General features: G+C 45.2%; 1 protein-coding gene across 1 annotated transcript in view; it reads left to right on the top strand.

The window, feature by feature from the left end:
* Positions 1 to 22,449, top strand: part of arid1b (AT-rich interactive domain 1B) — a 54,363-nt gene that overhangs the window by 12,506 nt on the left and 19,408 nt on the right. Inside the window, exons 5-7 of the mRNA XM_030770909.1 lie at positions 1,709 to 1,819; positions 20,959 to 21,202; positions 22,300 to 22,389. Coding sequence (XP_030626769.1) covers positions 1,709 to 1,819; positions 20,959 to 21,202; positions 22,300 to 22,389 — 445 coding nt within the window. The remainder of the gene's footprint in view (positions 1 to 1,708; positions 1,820 to 20,958; positions 21,203 to 22,299; positions 22,390 to 22,449) is intronic.

Below are 22,449 nucleotides of genomic sequence, written 5' to 3'. Positions count from 1 at the left end.
AGTGGTGTGAATGAAGACGACCGCTGTTAAATTGTCTCCAGTTCGATGAATAAGTTGTTCACATGGAACAGTTTCTTCCTTGGATATTTCATCACTTGCTGGTTTGGCTACTCAAGAGCAAATGATTGGTTCTTTAGCCTGTAAAAATATGCGTGCTTTCTTTGCAAGACGAAGCCTAAGAGAGCATCTTTAAACTCCTGAGCAGTGAAATAATGGAAAAACTGACATGACTGAAACATCTCTCCACACCATTTCTGTTCCACAACACGCTCGTGTCATAAAGCGAGCACATTCACAAACTGAACTTGCAACCGCGCCGAGGGTATGACGGCGGCCAGAGTCGATCCTACTGTGCTTGTAAGTAAGTGGACACATCTGTTAGACACAAGTGGGAGGAGTCCTCATCTCACAGGGCACATAGTTTTCCTCTGACGCCTTCCCGTCTCTCTCTCTCTCTCTCTCTCCACGTCGCTAGCGCCGCCTTTATCGCGGCAAAGCAGCTGTTCCCATGCCCAGCGCGAACGCTCCAAAGCCATGATGTCATCGACAGGCCGTAAACGCGCGACCTGGCCGTGACCCAGTCATCACAGCACTCCACTTGAGTAAACACTGGGTCTTAAATAAACATCTGACTTTGGCATAACTGGGATCCCCCCCCCCCCCCCCCCCCCCTTCCAGTGTTTGTCTGTCTGTCTGTCTGCTCTCTCTCTCTCTCTCTCTCTCTCTTAACCTCTGCTGTCCCTGCCCTCTGCTTGTTTTCGCTGCTGCCTTTTTAAAGGCTGAATAGGAAATGTGGGTTATTTGTAGGTGACGTGTGTGTGTGTGTGTGTGTGTGTGTGTGTGTGTGTGTGTGTGTGTGTGTGTGTGTGTGTTTGCGTTTGTGTTGACCTAAAACAGTGTTGTTGGGATTTTGAGAGAAAGAGAGACAGAGATTTTTTTTTCTCTCACTGCTTTGGAAATATTTGTTTGCTTAAGGAAATGAAGCGTGCTAGCTAGGGGAAATGCTGTAGTAATACATTTCTCCTTTGGATTGAATTGTGACTGAGTCATCAGGCCCCTGACTCTTCAGATGCGCGCGCACATGTGTGTGTGTGTGTGTGTGTGTGTTTGTATAAAGATGACATATAATGTGTGTGTTATGCCTGGGTGTGTTTATGTACAATATAAATCAAATAGGTCATGGACTCCAAAGAATCTGTATATATCAGATGTTGTTGCCTACGTTTTTTTTTTTTGTTGTTGTTGTTTAAACTTGACCCTCACATTTCTATTTGTTATTAACGCTCCTCATTAGCTTGTATTATTAGCTCGCACACGTGTCCTGACATTTCTGCTGTTCAGGTCGTTCTGCTCGTGTTAAGTACGGTGTGCTGCCAGTGAGGCAGATTTTTTGGGATGGCTTAACCATCACGCTTCGTCTGTGTTCTGAGGGAGCTAGATGGCTCATTGCGTGCATGAGCAAGGAGGCCATGACTCAACACGCACGGAGGAGGTGCCGCCGGAGAACCTCTGTTCCAAAGCAGTTGTGGAACGCTACAGTTGGCTGTTTTTTAAAAAAAAATAAGGAAAAAAAAAAACCCAAGGGTTTTTTTTTTTTTTTGTGGGGGTGGCGGGGGGGGGGTAAACAATACTTGTGTTTCTATCTACTCCCTCTTCTCAATCCCTCTCTCTTCCCCCCCTCTGTTCTCGATCTGTTTTTTTTGTGTAGGATGCTCCTCAGGAGGGCTATGGCGGCAGGGGCCAGCCTGCTATGACTCCTGGGAAGGTCAACCACGATGACATGGGCCTGGGTCAGCACGACAGGCCATCCAGCCTACCTGTGAGTGCACAGAGACATTCCAACTTTACCACATACCGTTTTTTATATATATATATATATTTATTTAACCATTCTCAGTAGCGACTGATGAAACCCCAACCAAAATTCCACCTTTTCTCTACAAAGTTATACACAGTACTTTTTTTAATGGCCAGAGTAAGAGTATGCTGATATGGTACGACAGTGAGAGTGTACCCATGGCTTTACACTGTGCCTTGACTGGATTGACCGAGCTGGAATAGATTAATGGAGTGTTTCTGGGCTCCTTGTTGGGGTTTCACACTCCCACTGGGAGAGCTAAGCCTGCCCTCACAGCCCCAAAGTGTAAAATCACAAAGGTCAGTTTGCCCTGTGGTGAGAGCAGCTCTCATGGCGACTTTATCGGTCTGTCAGTCACACGCTGTTCTGAACTTTCTCAGGGTTCCAACGAGACATGAGACATACTCGCCCTATTTTTGGCAGGGTTTTTATGTTAAAGAAACAATTGAGAGGTTGGAAAGGGGAGGAGAGAGAGAGAGAGAGAGAGGGAGAGAGAGACTGAGAAACTGAATGTGTTTTAGAGCATTCCTTCTCTCTGCTGCGGCGCTTCCTCTGCTCTGCCTCTGCACAACACTGAGCTGTCGATATGCCATTGGACAGGAGGCCTGTCTGTCAAAGGTGGGCTTAGAGCACCCCCTAGCCTATCAGGCTCCTCATATTTGAGACACTTCTTACATTTCAGTTTCAGAAAGCAAATCCGGTAGATTTCACTGTCCAGTTAGTTTCTAATGACCATATCTGACCCCTACAGTGTTCTGTAGGGAGTTACCCACGGAGGTGCACGTTTGAATCAGAATGTTTCACCACAGCTGGCAGTGGTGAAATTGATTTCTTCTGCCCTTCTGTTCCTCTCATGCTCAGTAAGGAGTGGGATAATTATGAAGGTTGAGTTTTAGACAGCTGGAAGGAGAGTTATTACAGAGGCATTTCATTGCTTTGCGTAAGCTCTTGGAGGTCATCATAGTTAGGTTGTGGGACTGCATCTGATTTTAAACACTGTTCTGAAATAATCTTTTCATTTCAAAAGATAGCAAAATTGATTTCATACATATACGCACACCCACATACGTGTAACATTCTTGTTGGCTTTTACGTCTGCTGGCGGAATCGAAGCTGTAAAATTGTGTTGAGTTTTTCTTTTTTTGGTCTACGTTAGACGTGTATCCGTAAAAAAAAAAAACGAAACCTGTCCGTTTCTCTGTGGCTTGTGGTTTCGCTGCAAGTATTGCCAAGTCTACTGGCTTTTTAAAGGTCCTCAATCCTTGGCACACTTGAAGAATTCTTCATCTGCGCTTCCTAAATTTAAAAAAAAAGAAGTCCCTGGGGCTCTGAGAGCCACTTGGAAGATATCCAGCTGTGAGAGACATTAAGAAGCATATCATATCACAATGATAGCTTTTCCCACAATGCAACGTGGCACATTAGCTCCAGCCCAGCGCGACCCCCGTCATATCGCTGTCATTTACAGTCGAGTAGTTTATACTGAGACGGTGAGGTAACACGGTGCTTTTAAAAGCCTGGGGGCTGGATCTTATGTCAGTCAGCGTGGGCTATTTTTAAACCGCTCTGTGAGCGCGATCATCATCACAGTACAATGGCCCAGTGAACTCTGCCAAGGACAAGCAGCACGGCGGGGAGGCGCGTAGAGTTCATTATCCAAGACCGGTCAGCCCCGATTGACTGTCGTAGGTTAGGAGGACAAAGGTCCCCCAGGTGAGACGGAGTTATGTTCCAGTTAATGGCTGGATGGCCCATTCATACAGACTTACAAATTAAGCTTTAATGAAACCGTTTTAAGGCTCAAGTACAGATAGGTTTTTTGTGTACTTGTTGGAAGCTCGTCGCTTGCCAATTATTCCGGGCATTGTGAATTAGCATTTGTCACGGTACAGGTCCGTTTGGCACGGAAGAGGGGACGCTTCGTTGTTTTTTTTTTTTTGTCGGAGCGGTTCGCGTCGGCTTGATTGGATTTGGGGTGGAAACAGAAGAGTTTTAAGCCGTGCGGTTTACGGTGTCACATTCGCATGGGTTTCACTCCACGTTCCCCTCCGGCTCTCTGAAGTCTGAAGCCTGCCTTTGAAGTTAGGGGTGCCGATGGCGTTTCCATGGCGACTGGTTGCAACAGCCCACTCAGAAATGTGCATAAGGCTCCGATTGATGTCTCATCAAATTATTCCTCTAATGGAATTTATAATCACGGCTTGTATTTTTATCTCCGTAAATGGATTTGTTCAGATTTAAGAAAAAAAAGGATTTTTTACACTACTCTAAAATCTAAGACAATTAAAACTGAATTGATTCTGTGTGTGTGTGTGTGTATGTATATGTATGTGTATATATATATATATATATATATATATATATATATATATATATATATAGCAGGTATATACATAGATATATATTTGGAAATGTGAAAAAACCTGCATCTTGTATCTTAGCATTAAGCTTGTTTTTAAATAGAGTCAAGTAACCGACCAACGGAGAATTAACATCTCTCCCTAAATCTTTAAGCCAAACAACATCGTTTTGGCCCTCATGGCTTTCCACGCTTTTAATGAGCTCCGTACAAAATCGAACACAATAGTAAACATGTGCAATTCTCTTATTTTTATTTTTTTGCTTTCCCATTTTTTTTTCCCCCCCTTGGTTTAAGCGAGTCAGCCAATCCACCTCCGGATGTAAACAACGTTTGGTTGAATGCACAGCTATCTCTAACACTTTTGAGCAGGTCTTGTAAATCATTTTTGAAGGAGGACACGCTGATGCTCCCAGAAGGCACTGCGTGGGAAGATATGGCCTTTTCCAAAACGAGAGGATGCCCACCCCAGAGACACTCCAGAGCAGTCTCCCTAATGGAGATGAGGGGAATGCATGGGCTCGAAAATCGCGTTTACAACGTATGATAAAAGACATCTGCGAGGATTTAGGAATTTTTTTTTCTTTTTTCACAAGGAGAATGTGACTGTACATAGTCATTTATCAAAATTTGCAGCTCCTTTTTAGCATGATAGGACATTGGTCACTGCTTTCTATCAAGAGTACAGAAATACGTAGTCGTTGCCAGATCCGCGTTGCCAGAAATATGAGCGGTCGGTTGCTTGTCAGATCAAAAGACCAGAGTTATTGTTATACGATCCACGGGTCATATGCATAATGACTGGCGGGTAATCACGCAGCGTTTCAATGCAAGGCTGGGTCACTTGTGTCCTGTAACCCTCTTCCTGTCCCTTGGCTCATATACTTACAAGGTCTTTTTTTCTTGTGTCCAATCCTGCGTTAAGTTGCCAAAAGCTTCTCTGGAGAGCTCACTGGCAGTATCGGTTTGTTATATGAGACCTGATTGGGTTGAAATCTGCTGCTCTGTTGATCGTCTTATTAGAGTAGCGGTGATGCAACAAAGGGCTCTCACAGTGAGTTGTGTGATTGGTCACAGTGTGGGAGAGCTGGCCAATGGCCAGGTGTTGTTTTCACTGCACCCCCCCCCCCCCCCCCCCCTTTTTGCATGGTAAAACGGCAATCTCGGCCTTCGGCTTGGGAATAAGCATGTGTCTTCGAGTCTTGCGAGAATATTAATGCAGTGTTTCATTGTAGGGCTTTTCAAGTGGGTTTTTAAACATTTTGTTCTTCTCATTTTTAGTTCTCTGCCTTGGATATGACATATAGTTGCCTGTGAAATATTTACAAGGTCTCATAAAATATATTAACATTTTTTTTAGATGCTTCAGCACACCAGTGTGAGACCAGAGAATTGCGTAGTTAATTTTTTACAGACCGAAAGGGACAGGGCAGCTTTGTAGTACTGCATGACTTCTTAAAAAGAGTAGGGGAAAAAAATTGCTAAAATACAGGCTGATGACAAGATATTTTATTTTGTGGTAGGGCCGATGTGTGTCTTAGCAGACAGTCCATGGGAACTTCTCACAAGTGCATCTATGGATTGCTTCTGAGAAACGGACATGTGGAAGGAATCTAAACGACTATGAACAAGTTTTTCTGAAACCAGGTTTGTTTGAAATAGCCCAAAATATGTTCTCTCGGGTTGAGGTCAGGACCACTGTAATGTTCTCCTCAGCCCACATGTTCGCATTTCTTGCTCTGTGACCTTGGGGTTCATCAAGGTCAAACACCACAAAATTCTCAAAAGTATGAGCCACAGAATTCCTGAATGCATCACGGCAGCTCTAACGGATCTGTATCAGACCCCGGTCAAGTACGTCACGAGTGAGTGACAACACCCAGTCTCACTTCTCTTACATGACTCCTGTACCATAGATCCTTTTCGACTAAAGCTCCTACTGTTCTATCCAAACCAAAGTTGTTCTTCCTTAAAACTACATTTTACTCTGACACGCAAGGTCGTAAGCAGAGGGAGCACCGTGGAGACCTGGGATAGGGCCCAGACATTCAAAATACTTATTCGACCGGGGTTCTGCTGCTAATTTTGGCCCGTGCAGAGAACAAAACCAACATCCTCCAAGAAATCCTGCAGCATCGAGTCGGCGGGGTCGTCGTGTTGTTTAACACGGGAACAGAGTCCGTTACCGAATGTAAAACGCGTTCCCTGCAGTTCAAATATTAGATTTGAGTATGGAAAATGCTGCGAAGACAAGATATGGATTTTTTTTTTTTTTTTCGCAGCGCGCAAACACCTGGACCCCTCCGAGTCGCCAAGAGCTCACACAGGCACGAGCAAACGGTTCCACTGTGGTTTTCTCTGTGTGAGATGCTTTGTATTGCGAACCTGCGGGCCCTGACTGTTAATCCAGCCCACAGAGAGAGAGAGAGAGAGAGAGAGCCCGAGCCGTCTCATTGACTGACTGTCGTCGTCACTCCACTTAAATTATACTCTCAGCGCGGACGCATTTGCATTCTGTCGGAGCCCTGCAGCCCTGCGTGTTGCTGGATGTTTTATGCGCCCACTACGGTTCTTCATAAATGCCTGCTCGGGGGGGGGGGGGGGGGGGGGGGGGGGGGTGGGGTGGGGTGGGGGGGTACGGCTGGCTCGCTCTCGACAAAATACGAGTGAGCAGTCTCCGAGATCAGGAGGGATGCCATTTATTATCGCTCTCAGGGTCTCGAGATGACTAACATGATTGGAAAAAGGACTTTGGCATCGCCCTCTTGTCCTTTTTGCTCTCGCTGGATCTGATTTTGACACTCTCTCTCTCTTTTTTTCCTCTGCCTCTCTCTCTTCCCCCCCTCTCCCCTTCTGTCTCTCCGGCTTCCTTACTCTCCTCTATATTGAGCAATCTAGCGTTGTCAGATTGATTAGTCATCCTGGATCATGTGTGATTATGAATCCTTTGGGGGGGGGGGGGGGGGAGGCAGAGACATTTTTCATAAATGGAAAGTGCTAGAAGCTCAGTTCCCCCTCCCCACAAGCTCAAGCTTCATTTGACCCAAAGTGAGGCAGACAGAGAGAGAGATGAGGAGCTAGGATCTGAGATGTGGGCTTTGATTAAAGAACAATAGGGAATGAAAGCACGGAGGCACGTGTTCACCTTAATCTCATCAACGCAGCCTGAACCGTGCCGTCCGCTTTCCTCTTCCTCCTCTCCTCTCCCTCCTCAATCTCTCCATCTCTCCTCGCTTACTCCTCATTTAAGTCGTCTGTTTTTTTTTTTGTTTTTTATTTGTGTGTGTGTGTGTGTCTGTATCTGTATCTGTGTGTGTGTGCGTGTGTGTGTGTGTGTGCGTGTGTGTGTGTAGCCTCACAGTATTTCCTCCCTCTTTTTTTTTTTTCTCCTCCCATCCACAGCAAAAAGATTGAGCTGTTGAAAGATTGTATTCTTTCTCTCCCTCGCCCTCTCTTTCTCTCTCTCTTTCTCTCTCTCTTTCTCTCTCTCCCTCGGTGCCCCCCCCCCCCCCCCCCCCCCTTACTGGCTGTGCAGTGTGACCTAAAGTAAGGAGTGATGACACTGACCTTTGACCTGCCTGTCAGGGCCTTGTATATTTTTCTCCTCTCTCATGGTTTCATTTCGTTCTCTGCGCCTGACAACACTCCTCTCCACCATCCCCTAGATAGTAAACACTGCCAGGCTGACATGAAACCTTGACGTGTGTGTGTGTGTGTGTGTGTGTGTTACATGTGTTTGTGTGTATTCGTGTTTATATGAGCTCACTCAGCCTTAAGATATTGTTTGGCTCCACAAGCACGTTCTTTTATTTTTTCTTCCTTCTTTTTTTGTTTTCTTCTATTTTGGTCAGTAATGTGAAATGAAATGTGCAGGGAGAGTGGTATGTTTGCATTTTCCCCTTAGCGATAAAACCCCTGTTTGGCTTTCCAATCACACACTTGTATCATTAGTGCTCAGACTGATCTGAGTCATCTTATTGTCACAATGACTTCTTCTTCTTCTTCTTCTTCTTTTTTTCTTCTTCTTTTTTTTTTTTTTTTTGACACCCCCCCCCCCCCCCCAAGTCTGCCCTGTTTCCCTCAATTTACATGCCGCGCTGGCGGAGGAGAGCCCCGAATGTTTGGCTGAACATAAAACAGACACACACACACACACACGTTTTTCCACTCCAGTACTGTTCCTGACAGCCAAGGGTAGTCCCCATAGCTTCTTCCTCCTGTCAGTGTGTGTGTGACTGAGTGACTGACCCCCCCCCCAGGGGATAAACTCCTGCCTCTTAAGGCATAGGATTACTCTGCTCTCATCGCTGTCTTATCTCCTCTCCCACCGGCATGTGACAAAGAGGAGAAAATAAGAGAGGGAAAAAAAAAAACGATGCTGGATGAGTGTAATACCTGCATATCAAATCTGCTGTCACACACCGAATACTCACTTTTAGGAAGGGGGGGGGGGGGGGGGGGGGGGGGGATTTGTAAAGTCAGATGTTTTTCTACGCTCCTGCTTTCGCACCTGTTAGTAAAACGCAAAAGAAATCCTTCCGTAATGTGTGACATCTGCATATAAAGGATGTCAGGGGTGTAAATGATTTTTTTCTTTTGCTTTCTGTAAGGCTGCGTTGTAGTGCCGTTGGACTGTCACGCCAGGAGAAACCTGTGCTACTGTATGGATTTTACCGCTTATAGAGGCGGTGCATTTACATGAAAGGAAATTTCAGCGTGTTATTTAAACATAGCACCGTAGGCCATATCACTTACTACGTCATGCGTAATATAAATAATCAAAACTGTCGTCCAGCACGCAGTAACATGTTATACTGTTTCCCTTCCTTTTGCCTCTACAACTCTGAAATCACTTAAATTCTCTCTCTCGTGTGTGTGTGTGTGCTCACATGTCCCCAGAGGAGCACACACACACACACACACACACACAGCCACACACACAGAGCCACAGAGCGCAGTTCTTCCACCCATGCTATTGAAAATACATTTAGAATAACAAGGACAGAATCCAAGGTGTAGTAATGTCAAGTGTTTTTTTTTTTTTGAATACCGAGGCAGTATTCTTCGGCTGAATTCTTTATCCTTGGTCTCATCTCGATCCTTGTAAGGACTACGTATTATTCAACCAGGTGTGAGCTGCGTTTGAATTCGCACCGTCGTTTTTCATGGGGATAAAAACCGGTGAATGAAAGGAGTGCCGCTTTGCTTTTTGAAATATGTATTTTACAAACGAGTAGTTCTGTGGGTATAGTTCAATATCCCCCAAATAGACAGTTTTTACCTTTTATTATTACTCAGTTTTATAGAGTAGCGCATTTTTGATTACCTAATGAAGTATGCTACGTTATGCAAGGTAAAGTGTTAGGCCTAATACAGCATCACTCAAATCACCGAGAGTCCTGGTGTCATGTAGAATATCTCATCATAGGGTGTAATGTCCATCAACTCTGAGATTTTTTTGGAAAGTGACCAGTACTTTGGTGTGAGAGAGGATGGGGAGGGGCTTCCTGGGCGACGCCGGAGTAACACGCCCCATCTCTGGGTCACGAGTTTCAGTCTCGGGGATAGCGTTATATGGGACAGGCATCACAAGGGGGGGGGGGGGGGGGGGGGATCCAAAGGGGAAGAGCATGGGCCTTCCGTACTTGTTATGTTTCCATGGAGACGGCAGTAAACTGGGCAGGGGAAGAGAAGCGGTGGCTGACTTGGCATGTTTTGAGGTCACATGCACTAATCTTCACTCTTTCAGACTGACGCATAGGGTGCTGCCGTGACAGTGACTTAAAACAGAACTGACAATTGGTGGTTCTAAAATGGGAGGGAAGGGGTTGGGTTTTTTTTTTTTTTTTTATTTCTTTTTTTCAAGGACAAACACTTGACAACATAAACCTTTATATAAATATGCATATAGACGCTTTTTTTTTTTTTTAATTTAGCAAATGAAATGCAAATAAAAACCACGGCAACATGTGTTCAAAACAGTTCAAAACTGAAATAGTATCGGGACGTGAACATTTGGCTAAAATGCCTGTTTTCATTTCCCGGTATTTTTCTGCTTCGTCGCCACTGTCAAAATGGAGAACCTGTAAAGACTGAAATGTTAAATTTGCAGTGTTACATTCATAGCGAATATTTTTTTCTGTATGATTTATATGGACATAAGCTATCACGAATGGTTTCGAAAATGACGTCGTCCAGGCTGTGTCCAGCATACTCCCACGTGATTGGTAGTATTTTAACAACATACCTCTCTCTTCCTCGTGAGTCAGTTGAGAACTTGTATAAAATGATTATTTTTTTAGTTTTTGCTTTGCTTGGTCGTCCCCAGTCGTCTGCCTCTATTGAATGGGGTGGGGAGAAATTCTCTTTCGTTTGTTGCACAAAATGCTTTTGATTTTTAGTTCGGAGGTGACGCTTCAGAGTAGCAACAAAGATTTTTGTCATTCTTAGACAGCAGTGTGGAAGTCTCAGATCAACACTGAAAGGGGGTGTGTGTGTGTGTGTGTGTGTGTGTGTGTGTGTACGAGTACAGCTCTGATGCAAAGCATTGGGAGTCTATGGCATTTTCCTCAAACAGACTGTTTTACACACACCCTTACTCATGTCTCCCACAGCGAGCTTGTTTCTCGCTCTGAACAAATATTGCTTTTGTGTTCACCCCCCCCCCGATCTCTTAAGCGCCCGAAGTGGCCTATTTTTTTGGCCAGTGGAGAATTGGTGTGCAATTTAGCCCTTTTACCTGGTGCTTTGAAAGTCTGTTCATTTCATGCCCTCACGTCAACACTAGGTCCCTGGGTGTTAAGTGAGTGTGCGTGCGTGTGTGTGTGTGTGTGTGTGTGTTTGTGTGAGAGAGAGAGTGAGAGTCTGAAAGCTTACGTTTGAAGAGCTGTCCAGGCCTGAGCAGTTGCTTTTTCATCATCTCCCCATTAAAGAGAATTTGAAATGCTCTTCCTGGCTACTATTTATTTAATCAAGAGGTTTCCTTTAAACAGGGAATCAAATAAACATGCAGTGGACCTCGTAAAAGTAATTGGGATTCTTTTTCTTCCTTTCTTTCCTTTCATTCTTCTTTCACTGCCTCTCTCCCTCTCCCTCGAGTCTGTTAGCTTTTTTTTTTTTTTTTTTTTTTTTTTTTTCTTTCCCTTGGTTTTTTTTTTTTTTTGTTAATGGAGGGAATATCAAGGTTAAGGCAAAGCTTGGTAAAAAAAAAAAAAAAAAAAAGAAAAAAAAGAAAGGAAAAGCAATGCAATGTCTTGCGCTCTTAAAGGTTTTTGCTAATGAAACGTCAATATCGAGCATCTCCCGCTCCTCCGCCCGCGCGTTAAGACCGGCGAAGTAAAAGCTCCTCCTCAACCGGCGCAGGGCGCGAAATATTCGAGGCGCCGTCACCTGTATCGCCCGAGGAGTCGCGCGGCTGCCCAGTACATGAGAATAATTATAATTTTCTCCCTGTTTGTTTTCAAGTGTATATTGTGTATTGATATCCAATGACAGTCAGAGCGCGCGTGCGTGTGTGTGTGTGCGTGTGTGTGTGTGTGCGCGCGTGTGTGTGTGTTTCTATCTCTGTCTATGTGTCTGCTTTGTGGATAGGGCTGTATGCTCATTACCAAGGCTGGCTGTCTCTCCCTCTGTGCTACTAATTAAAGAGCTGCAAAGGATGAAGAAGCCAGGGCCCTGAGAGACGGAGATAAAGAAAGAACGGGGAAGAGACTATATTCATATCAAAGCTATCCCTTTAATGGAAAAAAAAAATGCAGTCTAACCTTTACGGTCCCTTTGTCATAACTCTTTTCCACAAAAATATATATAGGTTAACAATTAGAGAAAACACTTAAGTCACCCACTTATAGGAGTATGTGTTTGTGTGTGTTTGTATTATATTTATTTGTTCATATGCGCATGCATATATTCTCTCTCTCACTCTCTCTCTCTCTCTCTCTCTCTCTCTCTCTCTCTCTCTCTCTCTCTCTCTCGTGTTCAGAGCTCAGAGCCTCTTTTGTGAACATTAGAGGTTAAAGAAACAGAGGCATTTGAATTACAAACAATAGATCTGACTAATGTTTACATGAGAGAGAGAGCGTGAATTAGAGCAAGAGAGAGCGAGAGAGAGAGAAGCAGGCAGCAGAGAGAGCGGAGTAGTGAATGATGAAAAGCTTCAGAGGAGGATAAGTGCGCAATGCTGCTTTCTCAGGCTGAATATTCACAGCAATAAATAAACGAATGAAGGGTGTGTGTGTGTGTGTGTTTGTAGGGTGGGGGGGGATTGAATCTAGGAGACTGAAGAGGGGGGGGGGGGGGGAGTGAGAGAGAGAGAGAGAGTGACAGGGCGAGCTGAGAATTCTCAGAGCTCATGTTTCTTTTCCTGTCTTTCTGTGCTGTTTTTCACTCCCTCCAGTTACACATCTTTGCTGGGTTTGATCTTTTCCTCTCTCTCTCTCTCTCTCTCTCTCTCTCTCTCTCTTTCTCTGTCCCTCTTTTGACTTTGGCTGCCATTCTCTCCTCCCTTGGCTTTCTGTCTTTCTCACTTTCTTTTTTTTTTTTTTTGCCTCCACTCTCTCTCTTTCTGCCTTTTTTTTTTTATTTGCTCCTCTCCCCTGTGCATAGACTGTGATGGTGAGGAGGAGGCTTTTCTCCTATGAGAACACAGCTGCAGCGAAACAGGCACGACTGGCCCTCACACACACACACACACACACACACACACACACACACAAACACACAGAGCCCTGCGCTGCATTCTAATCTACTCTGAGCTTGAAAGGAGCGTTGTTTATCCTCTAGCCCCGGAGGCTGATCTGCATCCTGTCAATGTGGCCCCCACACGCTACCCCTTCCCTCCTTCACTCCCTCCCTCCCTCTGTCCTCCGATCTGTCGTTTCTCCTCTCTCTCTCTCTCTCTTCTTCCCCCCGCTCCGTCACTCCTTTGATTCGACTCCCTCTCTGCGCTCTGCGGCTCATTCTCCATAATTAGAACGAGCATGAGAGAGATGGAAAATGAGGGAGAGAGGAAGAAGGGGGGGGGGGGGGGGGGGGGGGGCGCAGCGTCGAGAGGGGGGCGGACGCTTTGCTGATGAAGCACATAGGACCGGCAGCCCATTGGCTGAACGGTTGACGGGGCGTGGTGGGGGGATGGGCAGCTGTAACTCGATTGGCTGTAGAGGCTCCTTAGGGGCTGTCTGTACATGGGGGTGTGAAGAGATAGGATAGAGACCCTAGCGCGGGTGCCATGCGTGTCTGTGTGTGTGTGTGTGTGTGTGTGCGTGCGTGCGTGCGTGCGTGCGTATGCATTTCTCTCTCTCTGAGCAACTGCAGGGAGCCAAGCACCACTACTCAACAACTCATCAAATCAGCCCCTGCCTGCCACCAGACAGTGTGCTGTTCCAGTTTGCCGTAGCTATGTTAATGCTCCTGTGCGTCTCTGGGTCTTGACATCTAAGGGAATTGTTCTCTTTGTTTCATCAAAGTCTTTCATCAAGCTTTAGTTCCATCTTGCTTATTCTCTTTCCCCACACACAAGCACACACACGCACACACGCACACACACACACACACACAAACCTGTGTTTTACAGTGTGTCACACTGACTCGTAATAGTTTAGTGAAAGGAAAGAGTTTTGTTTATGTGGACTACTAATAGATCGGGCAGTTTGTGTCTGGGGTTATATGGAGTCGTGTAAGCAGCGTGTGGCTGGAGACATCGCTGCCTTCTTTTGTTTTGGACTTTGTTTTGCTTCGATGATCCGACTGAGTCATGCTAATTGCTGAGATTGGGTATCCGTAGAAAATGAAAAACGTCAGGTTGACACTGCAGTAATTTGATGTACATTCATTTTGAGAAATTAAAGAGATATTTTATGCTGTTCCTTGTCTGAAAAGTAGAGAGGATATATCTTGTTGGCATTAATTTAACAATTTATCGGTGCCCGTTTGAGCATTGATAAAGGAATTTTCATATCAGGCGTAGGCTGGATGACAGGGACACCATCCGTTTTTGTCTAATTTTTATTGTGCTTCTAAGCTTTGAGAAACCAGTTCTTATATTTATATATATATATATATATATATATATATATATATATATATATATATATGTGTGTGTGTGTGTGTGTATATATGTATATATGTGTGTGTGTGTGTGTATATATATATATATATAAGTTAGATGTCTTTCCGCCCATTTTTACTATAGTTATGTTCCTTTGGTATTGAACCGGAACAATGAAGGAATCTATTACCGACTTAAGTTAGATTGACTTGTGTGGTCAGAAGGCTATTGAATCTGAACCAGCCACAAAAACACAGCTCTAGCCCTGACCTCTTCCCCACCGTCAGGGGAAATATTAAACGGGCTACACGCTCGTTCTTTTTACTGTCTCTGGAACCTTCATACTCCAGTCACCTTGGCACGCTCCAGCCCTGGAATGCCGAAGAGCGAATAAGGGCCCTCGGAAAGTCTGACTGACAGCGGACTAAGCCAATAAGCCAATGAGATGCTGAGGCACGACATGCCCGGTCTATCTCCCAGGGCCCCTTGCCACTTTGCAGGAAATGAAAGATTAATGTCTGCCTTTAACACAGATCAGATTAGTGGGTCACAAGCTCATGAGTTTCAGTGCCTCTGAGACCATGAGTGCCTAACCCAACACCCCCCCCCCCCGGCCCCTCGCGCCCCCTTCCCCACCCATAACCCCCTTATCCAACTCCAACTTCACACAAAAACTAATTACAGCTCTGTCCTCTTTCGTCTCTCTCTCTCTCTCTCTCTATCTCTCTCTTTCTCTCTCTCTTTCTCTCTCTCTCGTCTTCCATCTTTTCGTGGCTGAAGTGTTCTTGGTTTCCATTTCAAAGTCTCAGAGGAGAGCGGGCGCGTTCTTATTCAGTACTACAGTGATGCACTCGAGGTGAAGTGTGGTTGGTGTCATCCTTTTCTTTAGTTTTTTTTTTTTTTTTTTCTTTTTTTCTTCCCTCCTTCCATTGCCCCACACTCCTGCATCACCAAGACAAAGAACAAACACTGCACTGAGGGAGCTAACGCTCCATTCCATTCAGAAGGGTTTACTTCATAAGAGACTCTGTGTGTGTGTGTGTGTGCATACCGTTTCATTGTAGAATAATATTCACCAGACTGTAAGCAATTGAAACATTTGAAACACTGACTTCAGACTGTACCTAAGAAGTAATGTAAATATGTTCACTGACTTTATGCGAAGTAAAACACAAACAATAGCGTTTTTTTTTTTTTTTGTCAACTGGGGAAAAATTGAAAAGCACTTTTTCTGGGGATTTTTGTGTTAGCTGGATGCCCTGTAGGATAAAAAAAAAAAGATAGGCTGGTGATCATTTTATATATTCATTCATTCACTCATTTATTCATTTATTTACTGTTGTCGTTAGATATTGGGGTGGGGTAAGCATTCGATGTCTTAGGGGTACACATGCCGTCTAGACCTTCAATTTGAGGAAAGGGAACGGGATGGAGGCATCCCGTACACGCCTGCCCCGGTAACCAGACTGGCGGCGACCGTTACCAAGACACCAGACAAAGGCGGCAGAGACGGAGAGACAGAGTAGAGAGAGCAGAGTGGGATTGGCCCCACAGCGTTGGGCCATCTCTCAGACTGCCTACCTGCCGCTCCCCTTTCTCATTGATTAGCTGCATTAGGAGGCCGAGAGAAGGCAATTAAAGTGCCTTAATTACGCTTTTTTCATGGTCGACATCAAAGATAATGAAAGTCTTGGACACATCCCAAATTTCTCTGTTGCCTTTTTTTTTTTTTTTTTTAAATTCTCCCACCCTCTCTCTCTCTCTCTCTCTCTCTCTCCATCTCTCTCTTCTTTGTTCTTGATTGCACAAGCGAATATCATACTCCCTTCATACAGTTCCTGTGGCGCGAAGTGAAAGTCTACAACCGCAACATTGTGATAAATAAAACATTTTTTTTTTGAAGTGGTTGGTACTCCCCAAAATACCAGGGATGATTTGAAAACGCAAGATGTTTATACCCCCGCGGTCTCTGTCATCCACGTTCCAAGTCTTAGGCTGTCCCCTCTCAGATGATGTCATCGGTTGTGTTTGGGTTAACCGTAAGATGTCGCTTCGGTGGCTTGGGAATCAGGAACACACACACACACACAACGGGTGAGGTGCCATCGTTTGATTGGCTGTGTTGTGCCACCTGCTGAGATAACAGATCTCTCGGCGGACGTTTCTCCTCCATAACACGCGACGTCTGAACCGCCGACATCAACCGCAACAGGGGAAAATAAAAGGAAAGAAAGAAAGAAAAAAAAAAAAAAAGAGAGACACCGCTGATGCTTAATATTTAATGGGCCATAAGTGTTCGTGACAGCTAGTGACAGTTTTGTGAATCTGTGTGAGGACGAGTATGCTTATGGACGTGTGCGAGAGGAAGACTGTGTGCATGTGTTTGTGTGTGTGCTGTGTGTTAGAATGGCATGAATATGACTCACACTTTGATGCTGCCCTTTGATGATGACTTTGATGGGCTCATACGTGACAAGGAGACAGGAGGCCTGAAGGACTTGAAGCATTCTCTCTCTCTCTCTCTCTCTCTCTCTCTCTCTCTCTCTCTCTGTCCTGCTGTCTTCTTAAGACCCACTGTGTTCCCAGAATTACTGGTGCCGTACTCTGACAGGTAACTGCTCTGTGCCAGTGAATTCTTTTTCTCCTTGTTGGATATTCTTGAGAAGCAAAGTTCACCTCTGTCAGCCTGCGTTCTGACACACAAACGCAGACACACACACACACACACACACACACACACACACACAGTAAGAGTGGAGAGACACATACACACGCCTTTCTCATGGGAGAAGCCTAGCTCATTACCATGCGGCACAAGCTCCTGCATCTTTTGTTTTTCATCTCTCTTTCTTTCTCTCCTCTCACCCGGCTGCTTTGTAGCCGTGCACCGTTTGAAAGGGAGGGAGCTTCATTCATCTGCCTCTCCCTGCACAGGCACTCACACACACACACACACACACACACACACACTCACTCGCGCACACAAACACTCCCACCGTGGGGCCAGATGGAGAGGTCATAATCTGATCCTTTAGCGTGTTTCACTACCCAGGCCTCCGTCTGTCGCCCGTCCTCGGCTGCCTATTCCTACGCACCCTCTCCCTCTCCACGCTTTTGACTGGATCCAGGTTTCTCCTGTCATATTAAGGTGGTGGTGCAATTGTGAAACTCCTCTACGTGACAGCTGATGAGGGGAGGCAGTCTTTGAAGGTGGTGTGTGATCATTCTCTCCGTTTTCAGAGAGATGGAGGGAGAGAGAGAGAGAGGCAGTGTTCTCTCCTCTTGTGAGCTTGCCCTAATCCCCCTCCCTTTGCTGAAGCTGTGCTCTCATTGTCTGGGGAAATCTCTCTCTCTCTCATCAAACTTAATATGTCAGGCTTTTCTCAGATTGTCAGGCCTCTCAGCAGGAGGGGAGAGAGGAATTCTCTGACGGCTCTCAGGAACGTGTGTGTGTGTGTGTGTGTGTGTGTGTGTGTGTGTGTGTGTGTGTTTGTCCGCACGACACAATATTGGCTCAGAGCTATTCCTGTTGGTCCTGTTGCGTTGGCTGATTTCCACATTGTCCTCCCTGTTGACTCACAGAAATCCAGGCAAGGCCCAGACTTACAAGCTATTATTGATGTCTCCTTACAGCAACTCCCACAGCGAAGTTAGACTGAAGCCTCTTTCCATAGACATTAAACTAGAGTGTCAGAAATGGGACAGCTGCACTCAAAGTAACACGTCACAGATAACGATTTGTTGAGGTGACACACAGCCTTTAGTCAGGTAGCATATTTAAGCTATGAGTGCCAAATCCTGCATCCTCATGTTCTGAGCCAGACTACTATGAAGAATAATCAGTATTTGTAAAAGATCTCAGTGTCATTGCCAGGAATCGAGATAAAAGTGAGTAAAATAAAGTTAGTACTATCTTGGAATAGGACGCTGGAAATGTGTGATTGTTTTACTCCTGTTTTCAAACAGGGAGTAACATTGAGTTCTGCGAACAGTTTTAAATGGAGGTTATTACAAGTAGTGAAACAGCAGTCCGAGCTGATTCTTCTCACTCATTTTGCCCAAAGCGTCATGAGGTATTCCAACGTATTCCGACTTCTAAAGTAGAAGAGAAAAATTGCATTACCCTCAGACCATTTGGGCGTTTACAACCAATTTTCTACTCTTAGAATACCACACACACACACGCACACACACACACACACACACACACACACAAACACACACATACTTACATCTATCTATCTATCTATCTATCTGTCTATCTGTCTATCTATCTGTCTGTCTGTCTATACGTGTGTGTCTGTGCGGCATGTATTTTTTATTATTTTTATGGTGACATCACTCAGCATATTGCATTGGACATTTCATGGGCTGGCTCTTGTGTGACTGATTTTGAGGTGTGAAAACATAAAACAAAGGAGAAGTAATGGTTAAGATTTCCACCTTTATCGTTTCTGTCCGTCGGGCATTGTCTGGCCGTAATTACGCACAGAGTGATGAGCTGTGCTGTTTGTATGCCCTTCCTCAGTCTTCTGTCCGCAGCCCTGCTGACTGACAGAGAGAGACAGAGAGAGACAGAGAGAGAGAAAACAGGAGCAGTAAAGGCATTGAGCCTGCAATGCTTTACTCCCCCAGTTGCTCCCCCCCCCCCCCCCCCCCCCCCCCCAGATTATTTCTCAGTGTTTTAATTGGCTTGGGAGGGAGGGGGTGTGGGGGGGGTGGGGGCTCTGCCGGTCTGTCATATGCAATGATGAAGGATGAGCGTGCAGTGCGTCACATTATTCACCTCAGTGAACGATAGAACAGCAGACAGAAGAGGTTATGCTGGAGGAGCAGTTCACACAGAGAGAGAGAGAGAGAGACTACATTCATTTATTTATTCCTTGCTTTTTAAATGTGGCACAGAGGAGAGGGGAGAGAAAGGGAGAGTGAAAGCTTGAATGGCCAATGAGGCTGAATAATTACGTTCATCAATTAAGGAAGCTGGAACCTTAACGAATCCTTAACGAATCTGAATAATTAGAGGCATAAATCATTCAAGCAAAAGTCTTTGCAGATGGGTGTGGGTTTTAAGTGGTCCTTCGATGCCTTTCAGTGAAAGGACTGAAAGCTTTATTGGTTAAAAATTAATCACACACTCAGAAATACACAATGTCATTAACATGTACTTTTAATGTTAATTTGTGAAGGTTTAAAACATTCATTTAGAGTTTTTGCTGTCCCTCTAATAGGACTGACCGACAGAGGTTTTCGCTCTTCATTGTTGTTCCATGCAAACCTCACTAGCCTTTACAAAACGTCGGAAAAACCACATTGCTTTGAATGGTGTAATGGGCAAACGTCTGTTGCTGAGCCTAAAATTGACTGAAAATGTTCTGGTGATTAGTAAGCTGTCTGGTTTTCTCATTGAAAACTGATCTGGTAAAAACCAGCACTGAAAATGAAATGGACCATAGCGGAGTAGCATGTCTTTAACCTCCTTCTATTTGAATATGCTATGTGTCCAGAGGCATGTTCCACTTTTTTTAAGCCATTAGGCCAATGTGTCACAGACACAATCTTTCACTTAACCCTTGGCTTTTGTGTTCATACTGAGATCATACTCCCTCCTGGACCTTGGAATTTCCAAACATGCCCAGGGGATTATCAGCCTCATTCCCGCTCCTGGAAAACCAGTGTTCGCGTTACACGGAGAAAGGTCATCACGCAGAACAGAGAATGTCAGTCCGTACGGCTCATCAGTGCCAGAATGATGTAGCCGACGTCTTCACAGTCTTTTGGGACTGCTTATGCAGGGGAGAAAATGATTTTCTGATGGCTTTCTTAGTCATGGTGTGTGTAGTACCCCGAGTGAGAACCCTGAATAAGTAGTTGCGCAAAAGCGATGGAAAGAGCGACGGAGTGGACAGTCATAAATAGAAACAGTGGTTCTTCAACACCCCCCACCCCCTTATCCTGTAAAAACAACCCTTTCGCAGGAAGTCGGTCTCTTCAGGATGAAAGTCGGCTTCTGTTCCCGCCATTTGTGACCTCATCTCTGCTGGGCTCGTTAGTTTGCCAGCTATCTGGAAACACGGTTTGCATAGTCTGTGGCACCCGAATATCCTTGGAGTCAGTCTCCCTCCTGGCAAAAGCCTTTGGAGACAGTGAAATTTGCGTGTTAGGAATTGGCTGAAACGCTTTTATTTTGGCAGCACAACTTCTGGCTGTATACGTGTGAAGTTGTTCTTGGTCATGTTAAGCCTTGATCAGTAAGCCAGTGCAGAATTGCTTTCCAGCGGTTTAGATACTAGCAGAACCAGCTATGAGGGAAGACTCTGGCTGGTTGGAGGGAAAGACTAGTTTCCATTGGACTGATGATTACTGCGGTCTTATTTTAATTACGTTAATGCTTCCTGAACTTGAATGAAGTCTTGTAGCTCCCTTTGGTTAACTGTAGGCTCTGTCTACATGAGACATTATGTCAAACATGTCAAATCGTTGCGAAAAAGGTTTATTACCTGCTGTTGATGAATGTTTGAAATGTAGCGAAATGACCTCAGTTGGATTGTTTTGGCTTGTAGTCCTCCTGCTTGGGCTAGTGTCTAAGTTTAAAAAAAGAAGAAAGAAAATTCCCCATAATGAGGCATACCTCTCAGGACTCCCTTCTTAACACCTCTCTTGTGGTTTTTTTTTTTTTGTGTGTGTCTGTCTTAGGACCTGTCTGGCTCCATCGACGACCTGCCAACGGGCACCGAAGCTGGTCTCAGCTCAGCGGTTAGCGCCTCTGGTTCTACTAGCAGCCAGGGCGAGCAGAGTAATCCAGCTCAATCGCCTTTCTCCCCCCACGCCTCACCCCGCCTCTCTGGCCTGCGCAGTGGACCGTCACCCTCTCCCGTCGGCTCTCCCGTCGGCTCCAACCAGTCACGTTCTGGACCTATATCTCCTGCCAGTGTACCAGGTAATGAGCCCCCGTCTCTACGTTCAATGCTTCTCCGTAGTGGATAAACTTAGAAAATGTGAAATTTTGGCAAAGCCACTTAAAGGTATGCTGAAGTATGTTGCGTGTGTTAAAGTTAACACGGACAATTCAGTTCGCTTCACTGAGTGTTGTCTTAACACATTTCTCTCCTGTTTGGTGCACCAGTAAAGACTGGTAAAACTTGAGAAGTTGTTTTAACCCCAAAAGGGACACTGAGTCACGCCGCCATCAAACCGTGTCCTCCGCAGTAAAAGAAGTCGGAAAAGTCGCACCCACCAGTGTGCGTCTCTGTTAATAGGACATCATTATGTTTCCCTCCATCCAAAACTGTTGATGTTTCCTCAACAATGGCTTACTTTCACTGTTACTGAAAGCTACGATAGATGTCTTCTTTGACAGAAAGGCAAGCAGAAGTACCTATTAGTACAACCTGCAACCTTGAATTTTTTCCTCTTTTCCCCGTCCGCTTGTTCATCATGCTTATACCACTGCTGCTTCAGGGCAAGGACTGTGACTGAACTCACAAACAAACCACCCAGTCATTAAAATAGTTTGGAAACTCTGTTAGCAGTTTGGAGTCACTTAAACGCGATTACTCTCCCACAGTAGGCTGCATTGTTAGCCGGGTTTGTTTGATAGCTGGGCAGTGGATGGCTTTGTGGAGGCTCCAGCTGCAGTTTTTTGTTTTTTTTTTTCCCCTTCCCTCGTGCTTGCTCTGTCTCCCTGTTAACGGCACTGCTAACGAGGTCTGCAGGAGACCATTTACCCCTCTGCACATGCAGACTCCTCACCCCCACTGGGAGAACCATTAAACCCCAACTCTGGACCAGTACTGACGCGTGATTTTGGGTGCAGTTCACATGCACACGCAAACACACACACACACACACACACACACACACACACACACACGAACAAGTAAATGAAAGAGTCAGTTTGCTGAAAACACCTCCCACAGGACTGGTCAGACACTGGGCTAATCAAATAACTCAGCCAAATATCGATTAGTGTGGTATAGCATTTCACATTGTTTGTGTCTGTGTGTGTGTGTGTGTGTGTGGTGTGTGTTCTCACAGGTACACAGATGGCTCCGCAGACCCCAGGGAACGTGTCTGACGTTGGATCCCATTCAACCCTCAGTCAGTCACCCATGTCTCAGGAGAGGGGTGAGTTTACTCCGCTCCACATTATTTTGCCATCACACACACACAAAAGAACTATCATAA

This window comes from Chanos chanos, chromosome 4 (genome assembly GCF_902362185.1).
Source record: "Chanos chanos chromosome 4, fChaCha1.1, whole genome shotgun sequence".
NCBI lineage: Eukaryota > Metazoa > Chordata > Actinopteri > Gonorynchiformes > Chanidae > Chanos > Chanos chanos.
The sequence above is the reverse complement of the archived record's forward strand: the minus strand, read 5'-3'. Positions and strand labels throughout refer to the sequence as shown.